The 26,905-nt window shown below is 34.4% G+C and overlaps 1 protein-coding gene across 18 annotated transcripts in view; it reads left to right on the forward strand.

Annotated features, from left to right (window-relative positions):
- The window catches only part of ROBO2 (roundabout guidance receptor 2), a 1,870,921-nt gene that overhangs the window by 1,669,762 nt on the left and 174,254 nt on the right, over positions 1-26,905 (forward strand). For 11 of the 18 annotated variants that reach the window (XM_044072432.1, XM_044072423.1, XM_044072424.1 and 8 more), the window contains 2 exons: positions 11,750-12,031; positions 12,438-12,563. In XM_044072432.1, the coding sequence (XP_043928367.1) occupies positions 11,750-12,031; positions 12,438-12,563 (408 nt within the window). The remainder of the gene's footprint in view (positions 1-11,749; positions 12,032-12,437; positions 12,564-26,905) is intronic. The other 7 variants (XM_044072440.1, XM_044072427.1, XM_044072429.1 and 4 more) reach the window with 1 other exon arrangement.

Raw genomic sequence — 26,905 nt, forward strand, 5'->3', positions numbered from 1 at the left:
CCTTCTAGATTGCTCAACTTATAAATAAGGGCATGGCATATAGGTTCAGAGAGGTCATCATAGCACTGTACTCAGCCCTCATCAGACCCATCATAGAATATAATGCCCCTTCAGTATTTACCTGACCAGACACATACAGCAACTGAAATGTCCATAAAGGTTTCTTAAAAAAGAATACAGAGAGTGAACACAATGTCCTACACTGATTACCTCAAAGTCCTTTCTCTTTATCTGGTATCATACAGACTTCTAAGAGATGATCTTTGCCTGGCATGCATGACATCCCTGGAACCTGTTTGATGAGCCTTTTGCACATCCACAAAACAAGCAACATAAGAACTACTAAATTAAAAGACCTAAACTTGGCTTGCATCATAAGTAGGACACATTGGAGAGACAGTTACGTTTCTCAGAGAATTACCATTCTGTGAAACAGGTTCCCTCTCCATGTGAAGCAGATGTTCATCCCTATCCCTATTTAAGTGCAACTTGGGCCAATGGAGGAGTCATTGGAAATTCATCCTTGATCTAGTGCCTATGTCTCGGATGGACAGAGGCCATTAGTAAATCACCCCCTCCCTATATAAATCAATTCTGTGGGTCACATTTGGGTTGCACTGCTAGGCTTATAAGGGGCCTGGTGGTTATTAGCAGAGTATACACATACAGACCTATGTTCTGTGTAGTCCACTTCAAAGCCGTATTCCTATAGTCCTTCTTCCAGGCTGTTGAGGGGAGATCTATGTCTGGCTTTGTTGGACTCCACTCTGATGGACCTCCTGCATATCCACAGGAATTATGCATTATAAACACTTAAACCTCGCCTGTGATATAAATAGGAATGCTGGAGAGACATGTATATATCCTAGACACTACACCTTCTCTTGAACAGACTAGCCATCCATGTGAAGTAGAGTTCCTCTATAACACAATTCAAATCAATTGTAATCTGGACAATTGGATTGGAAACCAGCAATTCACTTTAGCTTCTATGTCTCTAAAGGACACATTCAGCCTGTCAGTGGTTCATCCCCAAAACCCCTGCTCATACTACCAAATGTACCAGAACTATTTGAGATGCATGGCTAGGATTACAAAGGCCTCAAGTGTCTGTTGGCCTAGTACACACCTATGATCCTATGAACCTATGATCCTATAAATGATTTAAGAGCCATATATCACATGGAAGCACATCTGTACTAGGCTACTTTTTCTCCCTGGCTGAAATCTGTGCCATATCAGAACTAAATTTGTTTTTACCTGTTGCACATAATATATACTTGAGTGTCTCATCAAACATCGAACAATCAAAATACTGAATAATGAAAGAATGATCGTTTTAGATTGAATCTAAAATGATCAAAAACAACAAAATTGAAAGTCTTTTTCTTGCAGTAGGCCCACTTGGGAGGCTGCACACCACATGCCCTCCTGCTAATTATATATACCATTTCCAAGATCACACAACAAATTCCCGTACCTCACTGCACTAAGACAAACATACAAAAGGCTGCTGACTAAAACTCTATCAAAAACAATGTTCATTCATATGAGTGTTCGCTGTTATTCACAACCTGGAAAAGTGTTCGCTGTTTCAGACTGTAAGCATAAATATAGATAAAATGTAGATATAGAAATAGATATAGATACACATGAGCTTTTAATTATTTTTATAATTAAAAATATAAGAAAAGTCATTTTTAAAAAGATTCTGAACTTTCTAGATTATACAGATAGATTTGCTAAACGATTATGTGATGCTTAAATGCAATAGTAATTGATTTTTTTTGTTGTGGTTGATGTATATAATTACCTCTGTAGAAAGTGCAAGACAATACTGTACACCTATGCAGTAATCTTCCTTTCTGTTATGATGCCTTTGACATGCCCCTCATATGTAAAGCATCCTTTCTCACATATCTCAACACTGTAGCATGCACATGCCTTTCTCGCTTTTTTTACTTACTGCAGACTTTCTTCCCAGCCTTTTAAATGAGCCTGTTACAGTTGGACATTGTAATCTGTTTATTTATTTATTTGTTCATTCATTCAGTAGTACTCACTTTATTCAGTTAAAGGTCATGTAACGTTAGAAACTAAGCCTGGATAGAGGATCAGTCAATTGCAGGATGCACACACACACACACACACACACACACACACACACACACACACACACACACACACACACACACACACACACACACACACACACACACACATACACACACATACAATTTGTATGATTGCCAGTTCACCTTGAGCATACTTTTGGAATAGAGCAAACTGAACCACAAACTAAATTGACATTGGGAGACATGGAAACTCCAAACAGAGGGCACCCGAGCTCACAGCTAAACAGGAGAAGTAAGTCCTGTGAGGCAGCAACACCAACGAATGGATCACTGTCTCACACCTGGACATCCGAATTACCAAAATAAATAAATGACTTAAGTTAAAGAGAAATGAGAAACTGTCATGGGATGAGGTTAATGGGGTAAGCATAGAAATATATATTAAGTGCAAGCAGTTGAAAAAGTGATTGATTTATGAGAAATGTAACTGTAAATGTAACAGTGGAGAAAAGGACATGGAAACACTGAACCTGCTATGTTAGTTTATAGCATACGTGTTCATAGCAAAAGAAAATGATTGGCAGAAAAGTGTGCCACTTGTCATAACTACCTGATGCCCTGAGAGTTCTACCAACTCTGTGCATTACAGCCATAACATCTCATCTGCATTCTGTGATCCATGGTAGTTTGTACATCCTGAAGCTAATCAACTGCTCTGGTCTGGTGTAATGTAAATGGCTTCATTATATTTGTCACTGTATCAGAGTTGATGAGGGCTGCATTTACATCAGGCAGATGATTTAGAAAGTACTACTTAAATATAAGTGTACCAATTTGATGTATCAGAAGAATGTGAAGGCTTTGAATGTTAGTTGTTCTTTTGGGAGCTGAAAGCTGTTGCATTTCCAGATGGTAGATGTAATTAAGTGATCACTAAGAATATTTGCAACAGTGTCTGCACGGATGTTTTTTCTTTTCTTTTCCTTTTTTTTTTGTGACTGGGTTTCCTGATATAATTCGTTCTAGAATATTTTTTTTTTTTTTTTATTTTGTTCAGTCTCTTGGGTTCCATGGTTATCTTTAAAATAACATAGCTAGGCAGTTAATTATAGCTTCATTAGTAATAACCAAGGTATTTTGACATGTATGACTGTTATTAGAGGTCCTGATTTAAGTTTGCCATATCAAGTCATCATAGTAAATACTGTTTGCGCTTTGGGTGTTTTGATGTATATGCATTCTAAGTTCAAATATATCTCCACATCCTTACTCAAGCATGCTAACTGTACTCATGTCATTGTTCCTGCACATAACCCCAGTCACGCACCTTACTTTTCAAAAATCTCTTTCCCTAACAGTACCTATTCTCAGGCAAATTATATTTGAGAGAACTGTTAGGGTTTATTTTACTGTGCTTTATTATGTGTATGTATATATATATATATATATATATATATATATATAGATATATATATATATGTGCACACACACACACACACACACACACACTCATATGTATATATATATATATATATATATATATATATATATATATATATATATATATATATATATATATATATATATATATGTATATGCATATATGTCTATGTATGTATATGCATATATATATATATATATATATATATATATATATATATATATATAAAATGTGTACATAGATAGAGATAGATACATATATAGATATGTATGATTAGCACTGTCCCCTCCTCTGTCTCTTTCTCTCTCTCTCTAGATATATATATATATATATATATATATATATATATATATATATATATATATATATATATATATAAACTTCTAAATCTTGAAAGCTCATAATCTTGAAATTCAAAATACTGAGTCCAAAATCTTGAAAGTTCAAAATACTGAAAACTCAAAATAGTGAATTTCATAATATTGAAAAAACAGAGTACACCAACACTTACAATATTCCAGCACAACTATATAACAAAACATATTACTCTTCTTCAACTATAAGCAGGGGAGCAGGCCCCCCTGCTCTCCACACCCCCTGCTCTTTAAATATTTCAACTCCAAGATCGCGTCCAAGAACCTTAGTCACGTTCCCTTTTAATTTGCTATACAACAACATAACTCATCTTAGTGTAGTAAAGTGCGATCTTGGAGTTGATATATTTAAGTAGCAGGGGGTGTGGGGGGCACTGGGTGAGTAAACTAATATGCTTTGTCTTTTATTTGTTTCTCTTTGTACTTCTGGTGGAGTATAGTAAGTGTTAGTATCCTGTAGTTTTTTTTCAATATTATGAAATTCAGTATTTTGCATTTTCAGTGTTTTGAACTTTTAAGATTTTGGACTCAATATTTTGAATTTTAAGATTATGAGCTTTCAAGATTTAGAAGTGGACCCGTATTGGTATATGCTTTTCAGTTTTTTAGACATATGTACAGATAATATGATATATATATATATATATATGTGTGTGTGTGTGTGTGTGTGTGTGTGTGTGTGTGTGTCTGTTATCATATTATACATCATAGTATGTTATCATATACCTACAAAGGGTTGTGATATAGTAGAACTTTTAATTGATTTTAAGATGTTTATGCACAAACTAAATCTGAACATCATGTTTGGTAACCTAAATGGTACCACAAATGAGCTACGGGTGACTAGTAGCTTTAATCCACCACAAAATCCTTTACTATGTATGTATGAATATTTATGTGAAAATGAGTTCAGAAATATAACAAAAAGACATCAAAGGAATCAAAATGTAAACAACATTACTAGAGAAGAAAATAGTCTTTTACTTTCCCTTAGAAATTTACCAATAAGATTAATGAAACCTGATAAGGGAGGGGGACTTGTTGTGGTATATAATGTGGATTATTCTAGATCAATGATAGCATTACTAGAGAAAGACACCTACGAAACCTCTAGTAGGAACGAGTTAAACCAGGCTTATCATAACATAAAATCAATTATCAATGATTTGTATATAGAAGGATTAATCAGTGTAGAACAAAACCATTACCTAACTATTCCAGCCCCAAGGATTCCAAAAATTTTTGGCATCCCCAAACTTCATAAAAATTTGGAAAATCCTCCTTTTCTTACACTGGTGGACGCAAGGCAGTCGATAACATACCCTTGTGCCAAATTTGTAGACTTACTCTTGAAAAAATATGTGGGAACCCAGGAACAAATTTTAAAAGATTCCTGGTCTCTTCTGGGTGACTTACAGGACATTACATTTGACCCCTCTCTAAATTTCTTGACCATAGACATTTGTGATTTGTACACATGTATTCCACAAGATTTGGGAACTCAATGGGTGGTGGAGTTTATTAAGACAAAGGGAGCCACACAAAATGAATGCAGGGTAGTAGAGAAACTATTACATTGTATACTTAAAAATAATTTTGTTTCTTTTGAAGACAAACTATTCCTGCAGAAGTCTGGTGTAGCAATGGGTTCTCCGGTAGGAGGTAGTTTTGCAAACTTGGTACTAGCCCATTGGGAAACAACATATGTTTTAAACCACCCTTGGAGTTCTGATATTTATATGTATAAAAGGTTTTTGGATGATATTTTCATCCTTATAAAAGGACAAGAGAAAGAAGCAAAAGAGTTAGTTGACCAACTTAAAGCTACCACAGACTTCCTCAAATTCACAATGAAATTTGAAAAAAAGACAGTTAATTTCTTGGACATTGAGTTAAACAAAACTACACATGGGTATGCATCTAAAATACATAGAAAGGAAACTTTTTCAAACACCTACCTTCATTTTTCTAGCCAACATCCCCTTCACCAAAAGAAATCGGTGGTGAAGGGCCAGCTTGTGAGGGCAGCTAAAATGACTACTTTAAATCATGATTTTGACATTGAATGTGATAGTTTACATTTAATGTTCTCACATAGGGGCTACCCAACCACATTTTTGGAAGGAATTTTTAAAGAAGTTATAGAAAAAAGGAAGAAAGGAATTTATAAAGCAATTTTGACTATTGCACCCCAACAACGGGGCATTCCCAGTGTTGAAAATTCAGTAATAGAAGAGGCCAACATAGAAAATCACTCTGTAGCAGGGTCAGAGATAGGTATAACAGGAGAAAATGATAAGAATTACAATGCAGCATTTATTTTTACCTATTGTCCAGAAGCAACTCAGATTTGTCATACAGTTAGGAAATACTGGTCTAGCCTATCATTGGATAGAGAGCTAGCAAAAATTTTTAAGAATGGACCCATTGTTATATATAGAAGAGGTAAAAACATGAAACAACTATTAGAAAGTAAAGTCCATATCACTAAAGGGAAGGGGGGCACAAAGAAGTGTGGTTCATGTAGGTACTGCAGTTACATAACTAATGCGGACACATTCACCATTAAGAAAGAAACCTACAGTATAAAGGGCAATTACAATTGCAACAGCAAGAGGGTAGTGTACTTGGCTAAGTGCGAATAATGCCCGTCATTTTATGTAGGGAAAACAGACAGACGTCTTAGGGATCGAATATATGAGCATACCTATGCTATTAGGAAAAACAAAGAGGAAAATGCTCTGGCAAGACATTGTAAGACGAACACAGGACATACATTTAAATTTATGGTCATCAACCAAATACAAGTTAACCCTATGAACTTGATAAATGAAAATATGTTGAGGTTGTATCTTGAAAAGAAAGAATTAGAGTGGCAACTTCGTTTAACATCCTGTAGGGATCCGGGCTTAAATGAAGTTTGCTCTATTACCTGTATATTAAAATTAAAAAGTTTACTCAGGTAATTAAATATTGGAAGTCAAGGGACACACATGAATGATTAGAGGTTTTTGAATTATTCATTTTAAATTTGCAGTTTAAAAAACACCAGTATTTTTGGACATTTGTTATATTATACATAAGTTAATTATTAATCTAGCATTTTAACCAAGTTACGTTAACCATAGGAAATGAGGGGAAACATAAATGTCCACACAGGTTTTATATTATATTTATACATTTTTAATGATTCAGATTTAACAACATTTACATACAAATATAATATTGTATGTAAAAATAATAGAATATTTTTAAATAAAATGATGTTTTATATTTATATTCATAACATTATTATTATTATTTTTATTGACATATATTCATTTGTGATGTCCATTATTTATAAAGGTTTTGATACACACAAAAGTATTTATATATACATGTATATATTTAAAAAAAACCCATATACATGTATATGGAAAAACTGTATATTTGGAAACAGGATTACATTGGGGTTATAATATTATAAATGTATAATATCACAAAATTAACATCTTGTAATAACCCTTTGGCATAAATAATAATGCTATTAAATTTGAAAAAGTTGAATACATAGTTGGTTTTAGAAAGGATGTTATTCCTTTAAAATATCGTTCATCTGATGACATCACTACAGTTTTATATTTAAATGTATACTGGCGGGAAAGCCAGTGTTTGTCTGATGAAGTTTGGACATTGGTCTAAACGAAAAACGCTGTATGCGTTTCACGTAACTTGGTGTTTGTAGAATACAAATAAAGGTTTTAATAACATTATATACTGGCGAAAGATCGTTTGTTGGACTTGTTCTGCTGGATTTGACTTGAAAAAGCTCGTCTTTTGTGTCCGGTGCCTGTTCCTTCGATTTTTTTATTACGGATCATATTATATTGTTTTGGGCAATTATGCAAAGCCAGAATGCATGACTAGCAATTTCCAGAAGTCCATGGAATTTCCTGTTACGATCAAGGTGCAATGACCCCAATGTGGTGTGAGGTTCAACATTTGCCAATATTCAGATAGATAATTAGATATATGTAAAATGTCCATACATCTAGCTAAATTTTCTGTTGATCAAATGATTTTCTAGTGTTAGAAGGGGTTGAATGTGCCCTTTGTGGAGTACACAAAAATGTGAAGCATGTAATGCTGAATACGAGATAAGTGGGAGTGGGCAATAATGCTGAAACTTGTTTGTAACAAAATCTACAGTATTGTGGTAGGGTATACATGTGCACATGTCCACTTCAGAATTAGATATTAGATAAGGGCTACTGAAGGTGTTAGATTTGTATGCTTGGGCACTAGTATGTTTGAAGTGTGTGTGTGTGTGTGTGTGTGTGTGTGTGTGTGTGTGTGTGTGTGAGTGGTGTGTAAATGTATTTTTAAAGACTTACAATTTATTAATTTATGATGCTTTTGGGGAATAGATAGAATGCTGTACCTATTTATTTATCTGTCTGTCTGTTTATCCGTCTATCAAAACATGCTGTAGTTTCAAATGGGTATGAGAGATGTCTATCAGGTATTCACTGTAGTTTTTTTTTAAATTTATCTCTATCATCTAAGTTTTATGAAAGTGTTTACTACCTTCCTACATCTGTGACATCGGGCCTCAGAATACCACTGGGTGGCTGTTATTTACACAATAATACATACCTTGTCGGGCTGAATTTTTCACTATCATCTAAGTTTTATCAAAGTGTTTACTAGCATCCTACATCTGTGACATTGGGTCTCAGAACACCACTGAGTGGGTGTTATTTACACAATAATACACACCCTTTTGTGCTGAATTTATCTGTATCATCTAAGTTTTATCAAAGAGTTTGTTACCATCCTACATCTGCAACATCGGGCCTCAGAATACTACTGGATGGGTGTTATTTGCACAATAATACACACGCTGTTGGGCTGAATTTATCAGTATCATCTAAGTTTTATCAAAGTTTATACTACCGTGCTACATCTGCAACTTTGGGCATCAGAACACCACTGGGTGGGTGTTATTTGCATAGTAATGCATACCCTGTCGGGCTGAATTTATCACTATCATCTAAGTTTTATCAAATGGTTTACTACCATCCTACATCTGTGATATCAGGCCTCAGAACACCACTGAGTGGGTGTTATTTACACAATAATACACACCCTGTTGGGCTGAATTTATCAGTATCATCTAAGTTTTATCAAAGTGTTTACTAGCATCCTACATCTGTGACATTGGGTCTCAGAACACCACTGAGTGGGTGTTATTTACACAATAATACATACCCTGTCGGGCTGAATTTGTCACTATCATATAAGTTTTATCAAAGTGTTTACTACCATCCTACATCTGTGACATCGGGCCTCAGAACACCACTGGGTGGGTATTATTTACACAATAATAACACCCTGTTGGGCATCATTGCTTGCTTAGCATAACTCTCAGAATTATATCACAGTCTAATTAAAACCTACCAAGATGTTTAAAAAGAACAAAAAGTACCTACAGAAAACCATTTGTAACATACTCCTTATGTAAAAGCTTGAAGCAACGTAAATCTTTTCTTTTCAGAAGATTTACTAGGCAGATACTATAATTTCACTGAAACCGATTAGAAACAGTATACAATTGGATAAAATGGATAAATGCAGATTGCAATGCTATGCCTTGTGTGATACCGGAAGCCAGTTCCCAGGATTTTTCTTCATAAAACTATAGTGCAAGTATTGCATGTATTACACTACAGAACCTAATCCAGTATTATGTGTCATCATAGAGTCCCCCTTTGCGTTTTCTGTATGGGTTGAGGTGTTGTATCAACTGTTGACATCTCTCTCAGTTCAATGCCCCTTTCCTATAGTCTACAACAATTGTACCTGAAGGTTATTGGCCTTCTCTCAAATCACACCTCACTTAAACCGTACATCACACACAGCCAATCATGGATTATTGCTAAATTGTCCTAGGGAAGGTTTTTTGCATCTATACCTGATTCTATAAAATGATAGGAAAAGAATGAAGGATTGAAGCTGGAACTGTAGTAAGAAACTGGGAGAGGAAAACAAAAACAAAAATATTTTGTTCTAAGCATTCAGTTTAGTAAGCAAAGAAATAAAATAAATAGTTCTCCTAATAGGTCTCACTCTCACTTGTACATGAAAGATTTAATAGAGAAGGCTTTGCTGTCTTATTTTTTTATTATTTGCTTTATTTAAGTAAGAAAATAAAGGCAAATTATGCTTGAGTTTACTTCTTTATCTAAAATATGTCAACATGCCTTGTTGCTGAGTTAATTATGTTATTTTTGAGAAGGAAGACTGATGCTTAAATGTGACATTTTTATATCATGCTATAATATGCTTTACCATTTAAAAATCATTTAAATTTGTACTATAGAGCAATAATACATTTCCCTGAAACACTGAAGTGAAGGTGGTGTAATAAACGAGAGAGGCAAAAAATGTACACTAATATAAAACAAGTGTAATGGGTTTTATATCTCATATGGGCATAACAGTTTCATGCAGTTATAGAAAACATTAAATTAAAAGATTGATTCATTGCAGATTATTCAGAAAAAATGAAAGGGAAGGAATAAAATGAAATAAACAAAACTTTAAAAAAAAAACATGGCTGTTTGCACTGCAATGCACAAACTCCTACAAAGCAATATGCTTAAAGTATAGGAATTTGCCTAAAGCTGTCAGCTGCTTTAAGCTTAGAATATCTGTTACACAATATCAAAAAAAAAAAAAAAAGCTTGCTTATTAAGGAAGAGGCAATGTTAACTGTCATAGGCTACACCTTTCTCTTTTAAAGAGTGCCATGGGATCTTTAACTTTGCCATGACAACCAAATGGATAAACAGCAGGAAGTATCTCATTTTGCTATCTCAACTGAAGGATGGCAGTTACATAGCTGTACAACATGCTGCATGAAGCTGATATTACAGCGAGCACTATTTAGACTTTCAAAGCAGGGCTAGCAAGAACCCTTAGGGAAAATATAAACCTTAAGCAGCAGTGCTGTTTGGGTGATCAACTCAGAAGTATGTTCTTGCTCAATCTGTAAAGTATTACCAGAGCAAAGCAGGAGGGGCTGGAAAGATATACAAAAGGTTTGGTCTCTATCACAAAATTAGTCTACTATAAAGACATATCAGGTTACACATATTTGCTGAGTGTGATGTGATAAATATTGTTCCATGTTTCAGTATTTTGTATATACTTAATATGAAAGGAAGGGAAATGAACAAACTGCCTTTAAGTATCCTGTTATGTCTCTGAATTTGACTTTTTATTTTGCTTGTATCGAGCTCATTTAATTAATTTTGCAAATTAGCAGCATACGATAAGGCAGATATCCATCCTTTTCATTCAAAATGTTATTAATCATATAAACATTTGTTAAGAAAATAGATGCTTGCTAGAATTATAAAGGAAAATATGCTCACAGATAATTGCGAGGTCCTATCATCTTGTAGCTTGTTTCATGGTCTGTTTATTAAATATAAGGAGCATTTACTGGCTTTCATTTTTCAAGGAGCTTGGAAAATTTACAAATATGTTTTGTTCAGAATTAGCTTGTATTGACTTGCACGTAGTGAAAAATGTCCTTCTGTTGTGAAAAAATCCTAACAGCATTATTGTAATATGTGGTATGATAAAAATGATGGTTTTAGCCACTGAAACGTGAAGGACAAGTGCTGTGCCTGTCACAGATGCTGATAGCTAGGCAATGGTTGTATATCATCTTCCCTTCATTGGCTCATGGACCTTGTCTCAGCTGAAATGCACACATGCAGAATGACACATTTATTTTTCATTTTAAACCTTGATAGCCCAAGCTGCCTTTGCATCACTGATTTGTTTCATTCCCCCTATGTTCACCACAGATGTGCTTCCACCAGTGCCAGGCCAAGGGGACAAGTCAGCAACACTGCTCTCGGATGGCGCAATATACAGCAGCATAGACTTCACTACAAAATCCAGCTTCAACAGCCCAGGCCAGACGATGCAGACAACCCCATATGCCACTACACAGATCTTGCATTCAAACAGCATACAGGAGTTAGCTGTTGACCTGCCTGACCCTCAGTGGAAATCGTCAGCACAGCCAAAAACCGATTTATCAGGAATAGGTTATTCACTGCCAGATCAGAACAAGTGCAGTAATGGTAAGAAATAATAATAATATGCCAAAGAAACTGGGAAGAATTAAAACACACCTCTTGTGTAAATATTATGTTTTAATACTAATTAATATCTGCCACTAATTTATCCATGCTTGCCTTAATTGTTAACTTCCATCTTGCACGTTTGCCTCTCTGGAAACATTTGTTTTAATTTGAGTTGTACTGCAGTCATATTTTAATTGCATTCCAGTTGCTGTTGTAATGTGCTACACTTCATAGCCCTGTTAAATCAGGTTAGTAGAGGCTTTATCATTCAAAAGTTTTTAGAGGCAGCATGGTTTCTCACACACGCTGTTTAGGCTTCAGTGCTAACTGCATGGTCTGCATGATGCTTGAATCATCAACCAATCACTTTATGCCACTGTGACCTTTGCCCTTTAACCCATAGCCCCACTATACATAGCTGACTACCGAATGGCTGAGGGATTATCTAATAGAATGCCTCATAACCAGTCACAGGATTTCAGCACCACCAGCTCTCACAACAGCTCAGAAAGAAGTGGCAGTCTCTCAGGTTGGTATCATTTATTGGGAGCAATGTCTGTGTTTTGTCAATAGCTTGCTGTCAGTTCTGCTTCATCTTGCTCTTGAATGATATTAGGTGGCAAAAGTCATAGGCCACCAGCATGGCAGTAAAAATGATGAAAGAGATTTTGTTACAGGTTTCTTAATAAAAACTGCACTCTGATAGATGAAAATTGCTAGACATGTACACTTTCAACAAGATTAGTAAATGTTTTTAAGATGTATGTCCTGTCGAAGTGTGTCACACTTGTAGTTTTACAGGTTTCCAAGATGCTCACTGTCAGCTTCCTGTATTCATTGTTTTTGATCTGTTTCATGCATACAGCCTTGCAGCGATAGTGTGGAATATGTCTGTAGATACTGAATGCTGCACATTATGTGAATTAATTATTTATTTTTGTATCTTTTTTTTTACCTGGTTAGTCCCACTAGGCTAGTGGCTTCTTTTCAGGGAAGACACAAGGTGGTATTTACATTACTAGGGGACATTTTTCCATGGCATAGGGAAACTTTCCTTCTCTTTTTGATATCTGCCATGGGATCTTTTACAACCATCTGAGCTACTACCAACAGAAGCAGTTGGGGCCTTGGTTTAACATCTCATTAGAAGGATGATGCATTTAAGTGTACAGCACCCCCTTATATGGCACTGTAGTGTAAGCAACTGGAAATAGAATCCGCAGCCTTCTTCATCAGAGTGCAACCTGTTGTGACACTGACATTTTTTTCTTTTCTATCATATTCCAGGGAACTTTCTTTTGTGGTGTCCTGTGAAAGAAGTCAAGTAAGGTTTCTGTTTCAGGGAGGGCTATGAAGTCTGGAAACTGCAATTAATGAGAAATATAGCTGTGCTCTGTTTCTTCATTTGGAATAATGTATTCAGTATTCTATCATGATAGCACAAAAAGATTAATGTTTCATGTGTGTGTGCATGTGCATGTCTGTGCGTGTGTGTGCGTGTGTGTGCATGTGTGTGCGTGTGTGTGCGTGTGTGTGTGTGTGTGTGTGTGTGTGTGTGTGTGCGTGTACGAGTTTGTCGTGTGTGTGTGTTTCTCTTTATGTGAGTATGCGTGTGTGTGTGTGTGTGTGTGTGTGTGTGTGTGTGCATGCAACACGTTTGTGTGTATGTGTATGTGTTTTTGTGTATGTGTGTGCATGTTTGCGTATGTTTACATACATGCACATATGCATGCGTGTGTTTGTTTGTGTCTGCATGTGTGTATCTGCTTGCATGTGCACACGTGTACATGTATGTTTGTGTGTGTATGTGAGTGCAGTATGAATGAAATCAAGCTGCTCATGTGTTTTAGCTGTAGACTGTCCTACTGCCAAATATCTTGCATAACTGCCTGTTCATGTCAAGTTATTGCATTTCACTTGTAATTAAAACTTAAAATGTCTTTTACCCATCTAACCATAGCCTAATGTTGCCTGCTGTAAAAAATCCTGAAGTATGCTTTCTTTTTTACAACTGGACTCTTGATTAAGAATGCCACCTTATGATTATTTTCAGTAGTGTATGCATCATGGTTATGGTTGTTCTTATATTATTCTGAGCCTAATGAAACTTTATTATTATTATTATTTTGAAGATCAGCAAACATGTACAATTGCCATAACATATGCCTTAATTCTTGTAGCACATATGATTGCTGATTTTTAAACAACTTTGCCATCCCTTGTGAATGGGTATGCTCTCAATTTCTTTATCTGTCTGTTGTTAATACTTGGACATATCAACATTTTATAGCTGTAGCAATGCCTGCAGTTTCAGTTGAAAATTGGTTTATTTTAGTCATAAAAGTTCGAGGCTAGGTCTGAAAGGAATCATTGTTTTTTATTTTATTGTGAGGCTTAAGGGATGTTACACATAATTTGTGGAAGGAGCTGGAGATACAGTTGCCTTTTAATTAATAAGGGACACCACTATTTCAAGGTCTTCAAGAGACATTGCTAGATCAAATGTTTGTGTGAAAACATCTGGTATTTTGCACCTTAGTCAGCTACAGTGGATACAAAAATGTGTACACACCCCTGTTAAAATTCCAGGTTTTTCTGATATAAAAAAATTGAGACCACAATAAATAATTTCAAAACTTTTCCCATCTTTAATGTTACCTATAACCTGTACAATTCAGTTGAAAAACAAACAAATCTGTTAGTGGAAAATATAAAAAATAAAAAACGTACAATATGCTGGTTGCATGTGTGCTGTGTGTGCACACCCTTAAACTAATACTTTGTTAAAGCACCTGTTGATTTAATTACAGCATTCAGTCTTATTGGTTAGGAGTCTTATCAGCATGGCACATCTTGACTTGGCAATATTTGCCCACTCTTCCTTGCAAAAGCACTCCAACTCTGTCAGATTGCGAGGGCATCTCTTGTGCACAGCTGTCTTCAGGTCACCCCACAGATTTTCTATTGGATTTAGATCTGTGCTCTGGCTGGGCCATTCCAAAACTTTAATTTTCTTCTGGTGAAGCCATTCTTTTGTTGATTTGGATGTATGCTTGGGGTCATTGTCATGTTGAAAGGTGCACTTTCTCTTCATCTTCATCTTTCTAGCAGATGCTTGAAGGTTTTAGGCCAAAAGTGACTGTTATTTGGAACTGTTCATAATTCCCTCCACCTTAATGAAAGCCCCAGTTCCAGCTTAAGAGAAGCAATCCCAAAGCATGATACTGCCACCACCATGCTTCATTGTGGGGATGATGTTCTTTTGGTGATGCAAAGTGTTGTTTTTGGTTCAAATGTACCTTTTAGAATTGTGGCCAATAAGTTCAACCTTGGTCTCATCAGACCATAACACATTTTTCCACATGCTTTTGGGAGACTTGATGTATTGTTTTGTGAATTTTAGCCAGGCCTGGATTTTTTTTTGTGTAAGAAAAGGCTTCTGTCTTGCAACCCCACCCCATAGTCCAGACATATGGAGAATACAGGAGATTGTTGTCACATGTAGTAGACAACCAGTACTTTCCATAAATTCCTGCAGCTCCTTCAGTATTGCTGTAGGTCTCTTGGCAGCTTCCCTGACCAGTTTTCTTTTCATCAGTTTTGGAGGGACATCCAGTTCTTTGCAACATCACTGTTGTCCCATATTTTTATCAACTTTTTGATGACTGTCTTCACTGTGTTTCATGGTAAAACCAATGCTGTGGAAATGTTTTTGTACCCTTCTCCTGACTGATACCTTTCAACAATGAGATCCCTTTGATGCTTTGTAAGCTCACTACGAGCCATGGCTTTTGCTGTAGCAGGCAACTGAGTAAATGTCAGGAAAATCCTACCAGGACAGCTGAACTTTATTTGGGGTTAATTAGAGACTCTTTAATTGATGGGAGGTGTGTACTCAAGAAGACTGAATGTTGTAATTAAATCAAAAGGTGCTTCAACAAAGTATTAGCTTAAGGGTGTGCACACAACAAATTATTAGTGTAAGGATGTGCACACTTATGCAACCAGCGTAGTGTACGTTTTTTTTATTTTTTATATTTTTCCCCTAACAGATTTGTTTGTTTTTCAGTTGAATTGTACAGGTTATAGGTCACATTAAAGGTGGGAAAAGATTTGAAATGATTTATTGTGGTCCCATTTTTTATATCACAAAAACCTAGCATTTTATCAGTCGTATGTAAACATTTTATATCCACTGTAGTTGTAGTAGTATTCATAGGTTAAGTGACTGTAGAGTTGTCTGTCCCTTATTATACTTCAAAGCAGCTCTCCTACTTGTAATCCATTTGATTGCACCACTGTTCATTACATAACCTTTTTGTAATGGCCCACCCCATAAGCTAAACATCAGGTAGTCTGCCATTTAAAGCTTCATAGTTACCGTTTCCACATCCCAATACTTTCACTTTTAACCCTTATTGTCTTTTACCTTTAAAGGTAATATTTAGTACCGATACGTAGTATAGTCCTACAAAGAAGTTGTAATGAGATACAGTAAACGCAAGTACATGCACTTTGTTTAAAAATGTTATATATAGATAGATACACAGACACACACACACACACACTATATATATATATATATATATATATATATATATATATATATATATATATATATGAAACTACAGTATATTTATATCTATCTCTCTCTCTCTCTCTCTCTCTCTCTATATATATATATATATATATATATATATATAGATAGATATACACACACATACACACACACACATATATATAGGTGTGTGTGTGTGTGTGTGTGTGTGTGTGTGTGTGTGTGTGTGTGTGTGTGTGTGTGTGTAAGCACTGAATTTGTCAAAACACTAACTAGATGGCCAACAGGTATATGACATTCTCGGGGTTGGGGAGCTGATTGGGTTTGCCCCTGAGAGAATATGTTTTTTAACTTTTTTTTCACATTTAGTTTTGCACGCACTGTGGTTATTCATCAGATAATACATAACAGCATGTCATTCGTTTCCTTCTCAATTTTTTGCTGAGCTGATGAGGTAAATAAAAAAGCTGAAGCATGAATGTCGACTTCTGGTGGGGTTCGGCTTTACTGACCTGAGTGTAACCATATAGATTTAAAAAGTAAAAAAAGTAATGTAAAAGTCATGGACATTCAGAGGCCGTGTAGCTGAAATACGATGTCCTTAAGGGCTCATTTGCATATATCCCATGGCCCTCCATTACTAAAGGTTTAAGGTAGCACACAGTGAAAACTCTAGCTTGCTGATCTATTCTGTTTTATATATATATATATATATATATATATATATATATATATATATATATATATATATATATATGTGTGCATGTGTGTGTTGATACGGATCCCTATCAGAGCACCGAAGTTTAAAAACTCCGAAGACCATATGGCCGAGACCATATATCTGAAGTTTTGAAATTCCGAAACAAAAAAAAGAAAAGAAAACAAAACAACTTACCTGTACCCTCCACACCCCCTGCTGCTTAAATATACCAACTCTGAGATTGCACTACAGTGAGGAAAATGGCAAATCCTAGGTTCCATGCTATACAGCAATCCCAATAGACAGTTTTCATAGTTTTAAAACTTTGGCTATATGGTGTCCGCCATATGGTCTTCGGAGTTTTGAAACTTCTTCGCTCTGATAGGGAACTGTTGAGATATATACATATATATATATATATATATATATATATATATATATATATATATATATATATATATATATATATATATATGTGTGTGTGTGTGCTGAAATATATATGTATATATCCATCCATTCATCCATTCACAGCCCTTTTTTTCCATTTTTGCATATGGAGTTGTGGTGTCACTTCACACACTCACTCACACCTATGGCCTATGTAAAGTGTCCAGTCCACCTACTGCATATCTCTGGAATGAATATGGGAGAAAACCGGAGCAAACCAAATAAAAAACAGAGCACTCAGAGGAAACCCATGCTAACACAGGGAGGGCATGCAGACTCCACACAGAAGGGATCCAAGCTAAGAATCGAGCAGGGAAACATCTTGCTGTGAGGCAACAATGTTATCCGCTGCATCACTGTGCTGCTCTATACATACATGCATACACCTATATATATATATATATATATATATATATATATATATATGTATATATACACATATAAATACTTACACACACACACACACACACACACACACACACACACACACATACATATATATATATATATATATATATATATATATATATATATATATGTATAATTAAATCTGTTGTCAAATACAATGCTGAATAGAGCATGTCCTCTTTAATTACCTAGTCCAGCTTGAAGGCCACAGTAGTTTATAGCTATGAATTTGAAAGAATAAGTTCCCCATGGTACTCAGACAGACTAAAGTCACATTCATTTTAGTTTCATTCAAACAATTTTGTTTGGTGATCACTGTCTTGCTTCCCATGCTATGAGACATCCTGCTCTATTCAATCTCCTTAACTTCCACAGAACCAACAATATTATGACAACTTGCACAAGAAACCTTATCTTGTATTGTTATATTACAGACACCTGCTAGTGTGTTAAATGCTTAAACTGCATTCTTTGCTTTTGGGGTAGATTTGTAATGCAAACTGAATGTATTAATACTCTGTCTCCTTTTAAACATAGACTTGATAAGTGTATGGGTAATCACAAATTCACCTCTAGGATATAAGGAATAGTTTTTGTGATTGGTGCAGCTAATATCTTAAAATTTTACAGTGCTACTTGGATAATCTTCTCAGAGGCCATTTAAAACCACAGTTAAGTATTTGGCTTTGAGTGCAAGAATAAGTCTAGATGAAAATAACTTTCCATGCTAATTAGTTAGTTTATCAGATCTTCTAGATTAACAGTCATGGATGAAAGCAGTCTTATGATATTGTTTAAATATATCATAAAACTGAAAGGTAGAACTCGTGAACATATCACATTATCATGGTCAACCTACCAAAAGAAGTAAACAAAAGACCTGCAGAACAGTTTTGTGCAGACTGCACACTAAGTGAAGGCATAGGTTACAGAGTTATTGTTATGAGAGACATATATTATGTAACTTCTTTTTCATTTCAGATTTAAAAACAGTCAGCAAATCAGCAACTTTGAAAAACAGTATACTAGAATATGATTAACATCAACCATGAACTGCAGTTAGCTAACCTAAACAACAAATTGCAAATAACATCTTGTTCTTCAGTCAGCCCCCCCAAAAAAAAAATCAGTGGTAAGATAGAAGATATTGTCATACAGCAGCTAATGGTGATCTAAATTCATGGAGTACAAGAACTGAGTAGCTGCCAGAAAATGTCATCATTAGTGGAAAATCATCTTGGACAATTGCAGCGGAGTCATTACAAACCTCCTGTAGATAACTTTTCTGGAGACTTCCATTAACAGACGATAGATAGGCCTGTGATGGCTGAAAGCTTAGTTACTAGCATTGTAAAGTGATGTTTAAAAGCATAGGAGATTAATCAGTTCTCCTTCATGGCAGATTAAGACAATCTCATATGGATTTAACAAAGGTGCTCAACCAGTATTCAAGTATTTAATCAGGATTACCTTGCCCATTTCACTCAAATACGTGTGTAAAAAAAATCCTTTTCCTCACTTCTTTTTTTCCTCAGATATTTTTTATTTTTCAAATACAGTTCAATAAATTCCATAGTATTTGTATACGACATCTTAACTATGTACACTATTTACGTCAGCCTGACACTATAACAGAGCTCCATATATACAATTATGTTATAGGTATAACAATCCAGTTATCAGAGTGTATCTGTTTAGTTATTGTAAAGTGTCAATCAGTGATAAGACCTGTTTCCATGGATTGTTAATAAATGCCTTAGGATGAATACTTAATTCTTTAATTTTAATTTCCAACAATGCTATGGTATTTAGTAGGCTGTAGAAGTCTTCCAAAGTCGGTATTGTGTTTGTGTTCCATCTTCTTGTTATATACTTACTTGAGATTGCAAGTATTGTCCATACTAGATACATATTTGACTCATTCAAATGAGGACGTTCGTACATATTTAATAATACTAGAGCTTTAGATAAGTTAAACGATTAATTAAATAAATCTTGTAAAAAGTTTTTAATACCATTCCAAAATGGCTTAATTTTAACTCAGTTGAAAAAAATGTGTTTCCAATCTGCATTGTGTATTTGCTCACACCTCCAAAATATTCCCTTTGTGGAAGAAATAATTTTAATAATTCTATCAGGAATTAAGAATGCTGTGTGCAAGCATTTCCAATAAAAAACTTTCCAGTATTCTGTAAAGGATGTATGCTTTATTGATAATAAAATATTTGATTTAATTTCTTCAGTTAGCTGTAATGAGTGTCCTTTTGTTATATAATTGCAATATGAGGATTTAGGTGTTGTTTTATAATTTATCAATATCTTGTAAAATTTCAAAATACTATTTCCCATGTCATAATCATTATATATGATTTCATATAGGTATTTCATAAGTTTAGGTATTTCTTTAAATGAAGAATTACTAATTTGGCTGAATTTTGTTATTTGCTAGTAATTACAGGTGTGGGGGTAGCCACATTCTTTGATTTCCTGTCCTTGCATATTTAAACTGGTGCATGTGAAATAATTCCTGCTTTAAAACTTCAGCTTGGCAAGCTAAGAACTTGGTTATATTCAACTGGACGTATAAGAGAATTTAAGTACCTTTTTATGCACTTTTTTTTTAAAAAAAATACAGTATTTAAATTGATTTAAACTGTGTATGAAGGAGTGTTGAAGGAATTTTTAACTGGTTATTCTGCTCTTCAGTAACTTGAACTAAAAGCTAGTGTTGGCTGAATTTTGTTATTTGCTAGTAATTACAGGTGTGGGGTAGCCACATTCTTTGATTTCCTGTCCTTGCATATTTAAACTGGTGCATGTGAAATAATTCCTGCTTTAAAACTTCAGCTTGGCAAGCTAAGAACTTGGTTATATTCAACTGGACGTATAAGAGAATTTAAGTACCTTTTTATGCACTTGCATTTTTTAAAAATACAGTATTTAAATTGATTTAAACTGTGTATGAAGGAGTGTTGAAGGAATTTTTAACTGGTTATTCTGCTCTTCAGTAACTTGAACTAAAAGCTAGTGTTGGCTGAATTTTGTTATTTGCTAGTAAATACAGGTGTGGGGTAGCCACATTCTTTGATTTCCTGTCCTTGCATATTTAAACTGGTGCATGTGAAATAATTCCTGCTTTAAAACTTCAGCTTGGCAAGCTAAGAACTTGGTTATATTCAACTGGACGATAAGAGAATTTAAGTACCTTTTATGCACTTTTTTTAAAAAATACAGTATTTAAATTGATTTAAACTGTGTATGAAGGAGTGTTGAAGGAATTTTAACTGGTTATTCTGCTCTTCAGTAACTTGAACTAAAAGCTAGTGTTGGCTGAATTTTGTTATTTGCTAGTAATTACAGGTGTGGGGGTAGCCACATTCTTTGATTTCCTGTCCTTGCATATTTAAACTGGTGCATGTGAAATAATTCCTGCTTTAAAACTTCAGCTTGGCAAGCTAAGAACTTGGTTATATTCAACTGGACGTATAAGAGAATTTAAGTACCTTTTTATGCACTTTTTTTAAAAATACAGTATTTAAATTGATTTAAACTGTGTATGAAGGAGTGTTGAAGGAATTTTTAACTGGTTATTCTGCTCTTCAGTAACTTGAACTAAAAGCTAGTGTTGGCTGAATTTTGTTATTTGCTAGTAATTACAGGTGTGGGGGTAGCCACATTCTTTGATTTCCTGTCCTTGCATATTTAAACTGGTGCATGTGAAATAATTCCTGCTTTAAAACTTCAGCTTGGCAAGCTAAGAACTTGGTTATATTCAACTGGACGATAAGAGAATTTAAGTACCTTTTTATGCACTTTTTTTTAAAAATACAGTATTTAAATTGATTTAAACTGTGTATGAAGGAGTGTTGAAGGAATTTTTAACTGGTTATTCTGCTCTTCAGTAACTTGAACTAAAAGCTAGTGTTGGCTGAATTTTGTTATTTGCTAGTAATTACAGGTGTGGGGTAGCCACATTCTTTGATTTCCTGTCCTTGCATATTTAAACTGGTGCATGTGAAATAATTCCTGCTTTAAAACTTCAGCTTGGCAAGCTAAGAACTTGGTTATATTCAACTGGACGATAAGAGAATTTAAGTACCTTTTATGCACTTTTTTTAAAAATACAGTATTTAAATTGATTTAAACTGTGTATGAAGGAGTGTTGAAGGAATTTTTAACTGGTTATTCTGCTCTTCAGTAACTTGAACTAAAAGCTAGTGTTGGCTGAATTTTGTTATTTGCTAGTAATTACAGGTGTGGGGGTAGCCACATTCTTTGATTTCCTGTCCTTGCATATTTAAACTGGTGCATGTGAAATAATTCCTGCTTTAAAACTTCAGCTTGGCAAGCTAAGAACTTGGTTATATTCAACTGGACGTATAAGAGAATTTAAGTACCTTTTTATGCACTTTTTTTAAAAAATACAGTATTTAAATTGATTTAAACTGTGTATGAAGGAGTGTTGAAGGAATTTTTAACTGGTTATTCTGCTCTTCAGTAACTTGAACTAAAAGCTAGTGTTGGCTGAATTTTGTTATTTGCTAGTAATTACAGGTGTGGGGGTAGCCACATTCTTTGATTTCCTGTCCTTGCATATTTAAACTGGTGCATGTGAAATAATTCCTGCTTTAAAACTTCAGCTTGGCAAGCTAAGAACTTGGTTATATTCAACTGGACGTATAAGAGAATTTAAGTACCTTTTATGCACTTTTTTTTAAAAATACAGTATTTAAATTGATTTAAACTGTGTATGAAGGAGTGTTGAAGGAATTTTTAACTGGTTATTCTGCTCTTCAGTAACTTGAACTAAAAGCTAGTGTTGGCTGAATTTTGTTATTTGCTAGTAATTACAGGTGTGGGGGTAGCCACATTCTTTGATTTCCTGTCCTTGCATATTTAAACTGGTGCATGTGAAATAATTCCTGCTTTAAAACTTCAGCTTGGCAAGCTAAGAACTTGGTTATATTCAACTGGACGTATAAGAGAATTTAAGTACCTTTTATGCACTTTTTTTAAAAAATACAGTATTTAAATTGATTTAAACTGTGTATGAAGGAGTGTTGAAGGAATTTTTAACTGGTTATTCTGCTCTTCAGTAACTTGAACTAAAAGCTAGTGTTGGCTGAATTTTGTTATTTGCTAGTAATTACAGGTGTGGGGGTAGCCACATTCTTTGATTTCCTGTCCTTGCATATTTAAACTGGTGCATGTGAAATAATTCCTGCTTTAAAACTTCAGCTTGGCAAGCTAAGAACTTGGTTATATTCAACTGGACGTATAAGAGAATTTAAGTACCTTTTATGCACTTTTTTTTTAAAATACAGTATTTAAATTGATTTAAACTGTGTATGAAGGAGTGTTGAAGGAATTTTAACTGGTTATTCTGCTCTTCAGTAACTTGAACTAAAAGCTAGTGTTGGCTGAATTTTGTTATTTGCTAGTAATTACAGGTGGGGGTAGCCACATTCTTTAATTTCCTGTCCTTGCATATTTAAACTGGTGCATGTGAAATAATTCCTGCTTTAAAACTTCAGCTTGGCAAGCTAAGAACTTGGTTATATTCAACTGGACGATAAGAGAATTTAAGTACCTTTTTATGCACTTTTTTTTAAAAATACAGTATTTAAATTGATTTAAACTGTGTATGAAGGAGTGTTGAAGGAATTTTAACTGGTTATTCTGCTCTTCAGTAACTTGAACTAAAAGCTAGTGTTGGCTGAATTTTGTTATTTGCTAGTAATTACAGGTGTGGGGTAGCCACATTCTTTGATTTCCTGTCCTTGCATATTTAAACTGGTGCATGTGAAATAATTCCTGCTTTAAAACTTCAGCTTGGCAAGCTAAGAACTTGGTTATATTCAACTGGACGTATAAGAGAATTTAAGTACCTTTTATGCACTTTTTTTTAAAAATACAGTATTTAAATTGATTTAAACTGTGTATGAAGGAGTGTTGAAGGAATTTTTAACTGGTTATTCTGCTCTTCAGTAACTTGAACTAAAAGCTAGTGTTGGCTGAATTTTGTTATTTGCTAGTAATTACAGGTGTGGGGTAGCCACATTCTTTGATTTCCTGTCCTTGCATATTTAAACTGGTGCATGTGAAATAATTCCTGCTTTAAAACTTCAGCTTGGCAAGCTAAGAACTTGGTTATATTCAACTGGACGTATAAGAGAATTTAAGTACCTTTTATGCACTTTTTTTTAAAAAAATACAGTATTTAAATTGATTTAAACTGTGTATGAAGGAGTGTTGAAGGAATTTTTAACTGGTTATTCTGCTCTTCAGTAACTTGAACTAAAAGCTAGTGTTGGCTGAATTTTGTTATTTGCTAGTAATTACAGGTGTGGGGGTAGCCACATTCTTTGATTTCCTGTCCTTGCATATTTAAACTGGTGCATGTGAAATAATTCCTGCTTTAAAACTTCAGCTTGGCAAGCTAAGAACTTGGTTATATTCAACTGGACGATAAGAGAATTTAAGTACCTTTTTATGCACTTTTTTTAAAAAATACAGTATTTAAATTGATTTAAACTGTGTATGAAGGAGTGTTGAAGGAATTTTTAACTGGTTATTCTGCTCTTCAGTAACTTGAACTAAAAGCTAGTGTTGGCTGAATTTTGTTATTTGCTAGTAATTACAGGTGTGGGGGTAGCCACATTCTTTGATTTCCTGTCCTTGCATATTTAAACTGGTGCATGTGAAATAATTCCTGCTTTAAAACTTCAGCTTGGCAAGCTAAGAACTTGGTTATATTCAACTGGACGTAAGAGAATTTAAGTACCTTTTATGCACTTTTTTTTAAAAAATACAGTATTTAAATTGATTTAAACTGTGTATGAAGGAGTGTTGAAGGAATTTTAACTGGTTATTCTGCTCTTCAGTACTAAAAACTAAAAGTTAGTGAATTTTTTTATTTGTTATTTGCTAGTAATGTAGCCACATTCTTTGATTTCTGTTTTTTACCTTGCATATTTTGCATTAAACTGGTGCATGTGAAAATGCCTTTTTAAAACTTCAGCTTGGCAAGCTAAGAACTTGGTTATATTCAACTGTTATATAAGAGATTTTTTAATTTTTTTTTTTTTTTTTTTAAAAAAAAAAATATTTAAATTTGATTTCAAACTGTGTATGAAAGGGTGTAAGGAATTTTTTAACTGGTTATTCTGCTCTTCAGTAACTTGAACTAAAAGCTAGTGTTGGCTGAATTTTGTTATTTGCTAGTAATTACAGGTGTGGGGGTAGCCACATTCTTTGATTTCCTGTCCTTGCATATTTAAACTGGTGCATGTGAAATAATTCCTGCTTTAAAACTTCAGCTTGGCAAGCTAAGAACTTGGTTATATTCAACTGGACGTATAAGAGAATTTAAGTACCTTTTATGCACTTTTTTTTAAAAATACAGTATTTAAATTGATTTAAACTGTGTATGAAGGAGTGTTGAAGGAATTTTTAACTGGTTATTCTGCTCTTCAGTAACTTGAACTAAAAGCTAGTGTTGGCTGAATTTTGTTATTTGCTAGTAATTACAGGTGTGGGGGTAGCCACATTCTTTGATTTCCTGTCCTTGCATATTTAAACTGGTGCATGTGAAATAATTCCTGCTTTAAAACTTCAGCTTGGCAAGCTAAGAACTTGGTTATATTCAACTGGACGTATAAGAGAATTTAAGTACCTTTTATGCACTTTTTTTTTAAAAATACAGTATTTAAATTGATTTAAACTGTGTATGAAGGAGTGTTGAAGGAATTTTTAACTGGTTATTCTGCTCTTCAGTAACTTGAACTAAAAGCTAGTGTTGGCTGAATTTTGTTATTTGCTAGTAATTACAGGTGTGGGGGTAGCCACATTCTTTGATTTCCTGTCCTTGCATATTTAAACTGGTGCATGTGAAATAATTCCTGCTTTAAAACTTCAGCTTGGCAAGCTAAGAACTTGGTTATATTCAACTGGACGTATAAGAGAATTTAAGTACCTTTTTATGCACTTTCTGTTTTAAAAAATACAGTATTTAAATTGATTTAAACTGTGTATGAAGGAGTGTTGAAGGAATTTTTAACTGGTTATTCTGCTCTTCAGTAACTTGAACTAAAAGCTAGTGTTGGCTGAATTTTGTTATTTGCTAGTAATTACAGGTGTGGGGGTAGCCACATTCTTTGATTTCCTGTCCTTGCATATTTAAACTGGTGCATGTGAAATAATTCCTGCTTTAAAACTTCAGCTTGGCAAGCTAAGAACTTGGTTATATTCAACTGGACGATAAGAGAATTTAAGTACCTTTTTATGCACTTTTTTTAAAAATACAGTATTTAAATTGATTTAAACTGTGTATGAAGGAGTGTTGAAGGAATTTTTAACTGGTTATTCTGCTCTTCAGTAACTTGAACTAAAAGCTAGTGTTGGCTGAATTTTGTTATTTGCTAGTAATTACAGGTGTGGGGGTAGCCACATTCTTTGATTTCCTGTCCTTGCATATTTAAACTGGTGCATGTGAAATAATTCCTGCTTTAAAACTTCAGCTTGGCAAGCTAAGAACTTGGTTATATTCAACTGGACGTATAAGAGAATTTAAGTACCTTTTATGCACTTTTTTTTAAAAAATACAGTATTTAAATTGATTTAAACTGTGTATGAAGGAGTGTTGAAGGAATTTTTAACTGGTTATTCTGCTCTTCAGTTATTCCACCCGCCCTGGTTTTTTTTTGGTGTTAATCTTAGTGGCATTGAAACTGCCCGCCCCTCAGCCTGCCTCTGGGCC

Source organism: Protopterus annectens, chromosome 5.part0 (assembly GCF_019279795.1).
Source record: "Protopterus annectens isolate FY-2018-M chromosome 5.part0, PAN1.0, whole genome shotgun sequence".
NCBI lineage: Eukaryota > Metazoa > Chordata > Ceratodontiformes > Protopteridae > Protopterus > Protopterus annectens.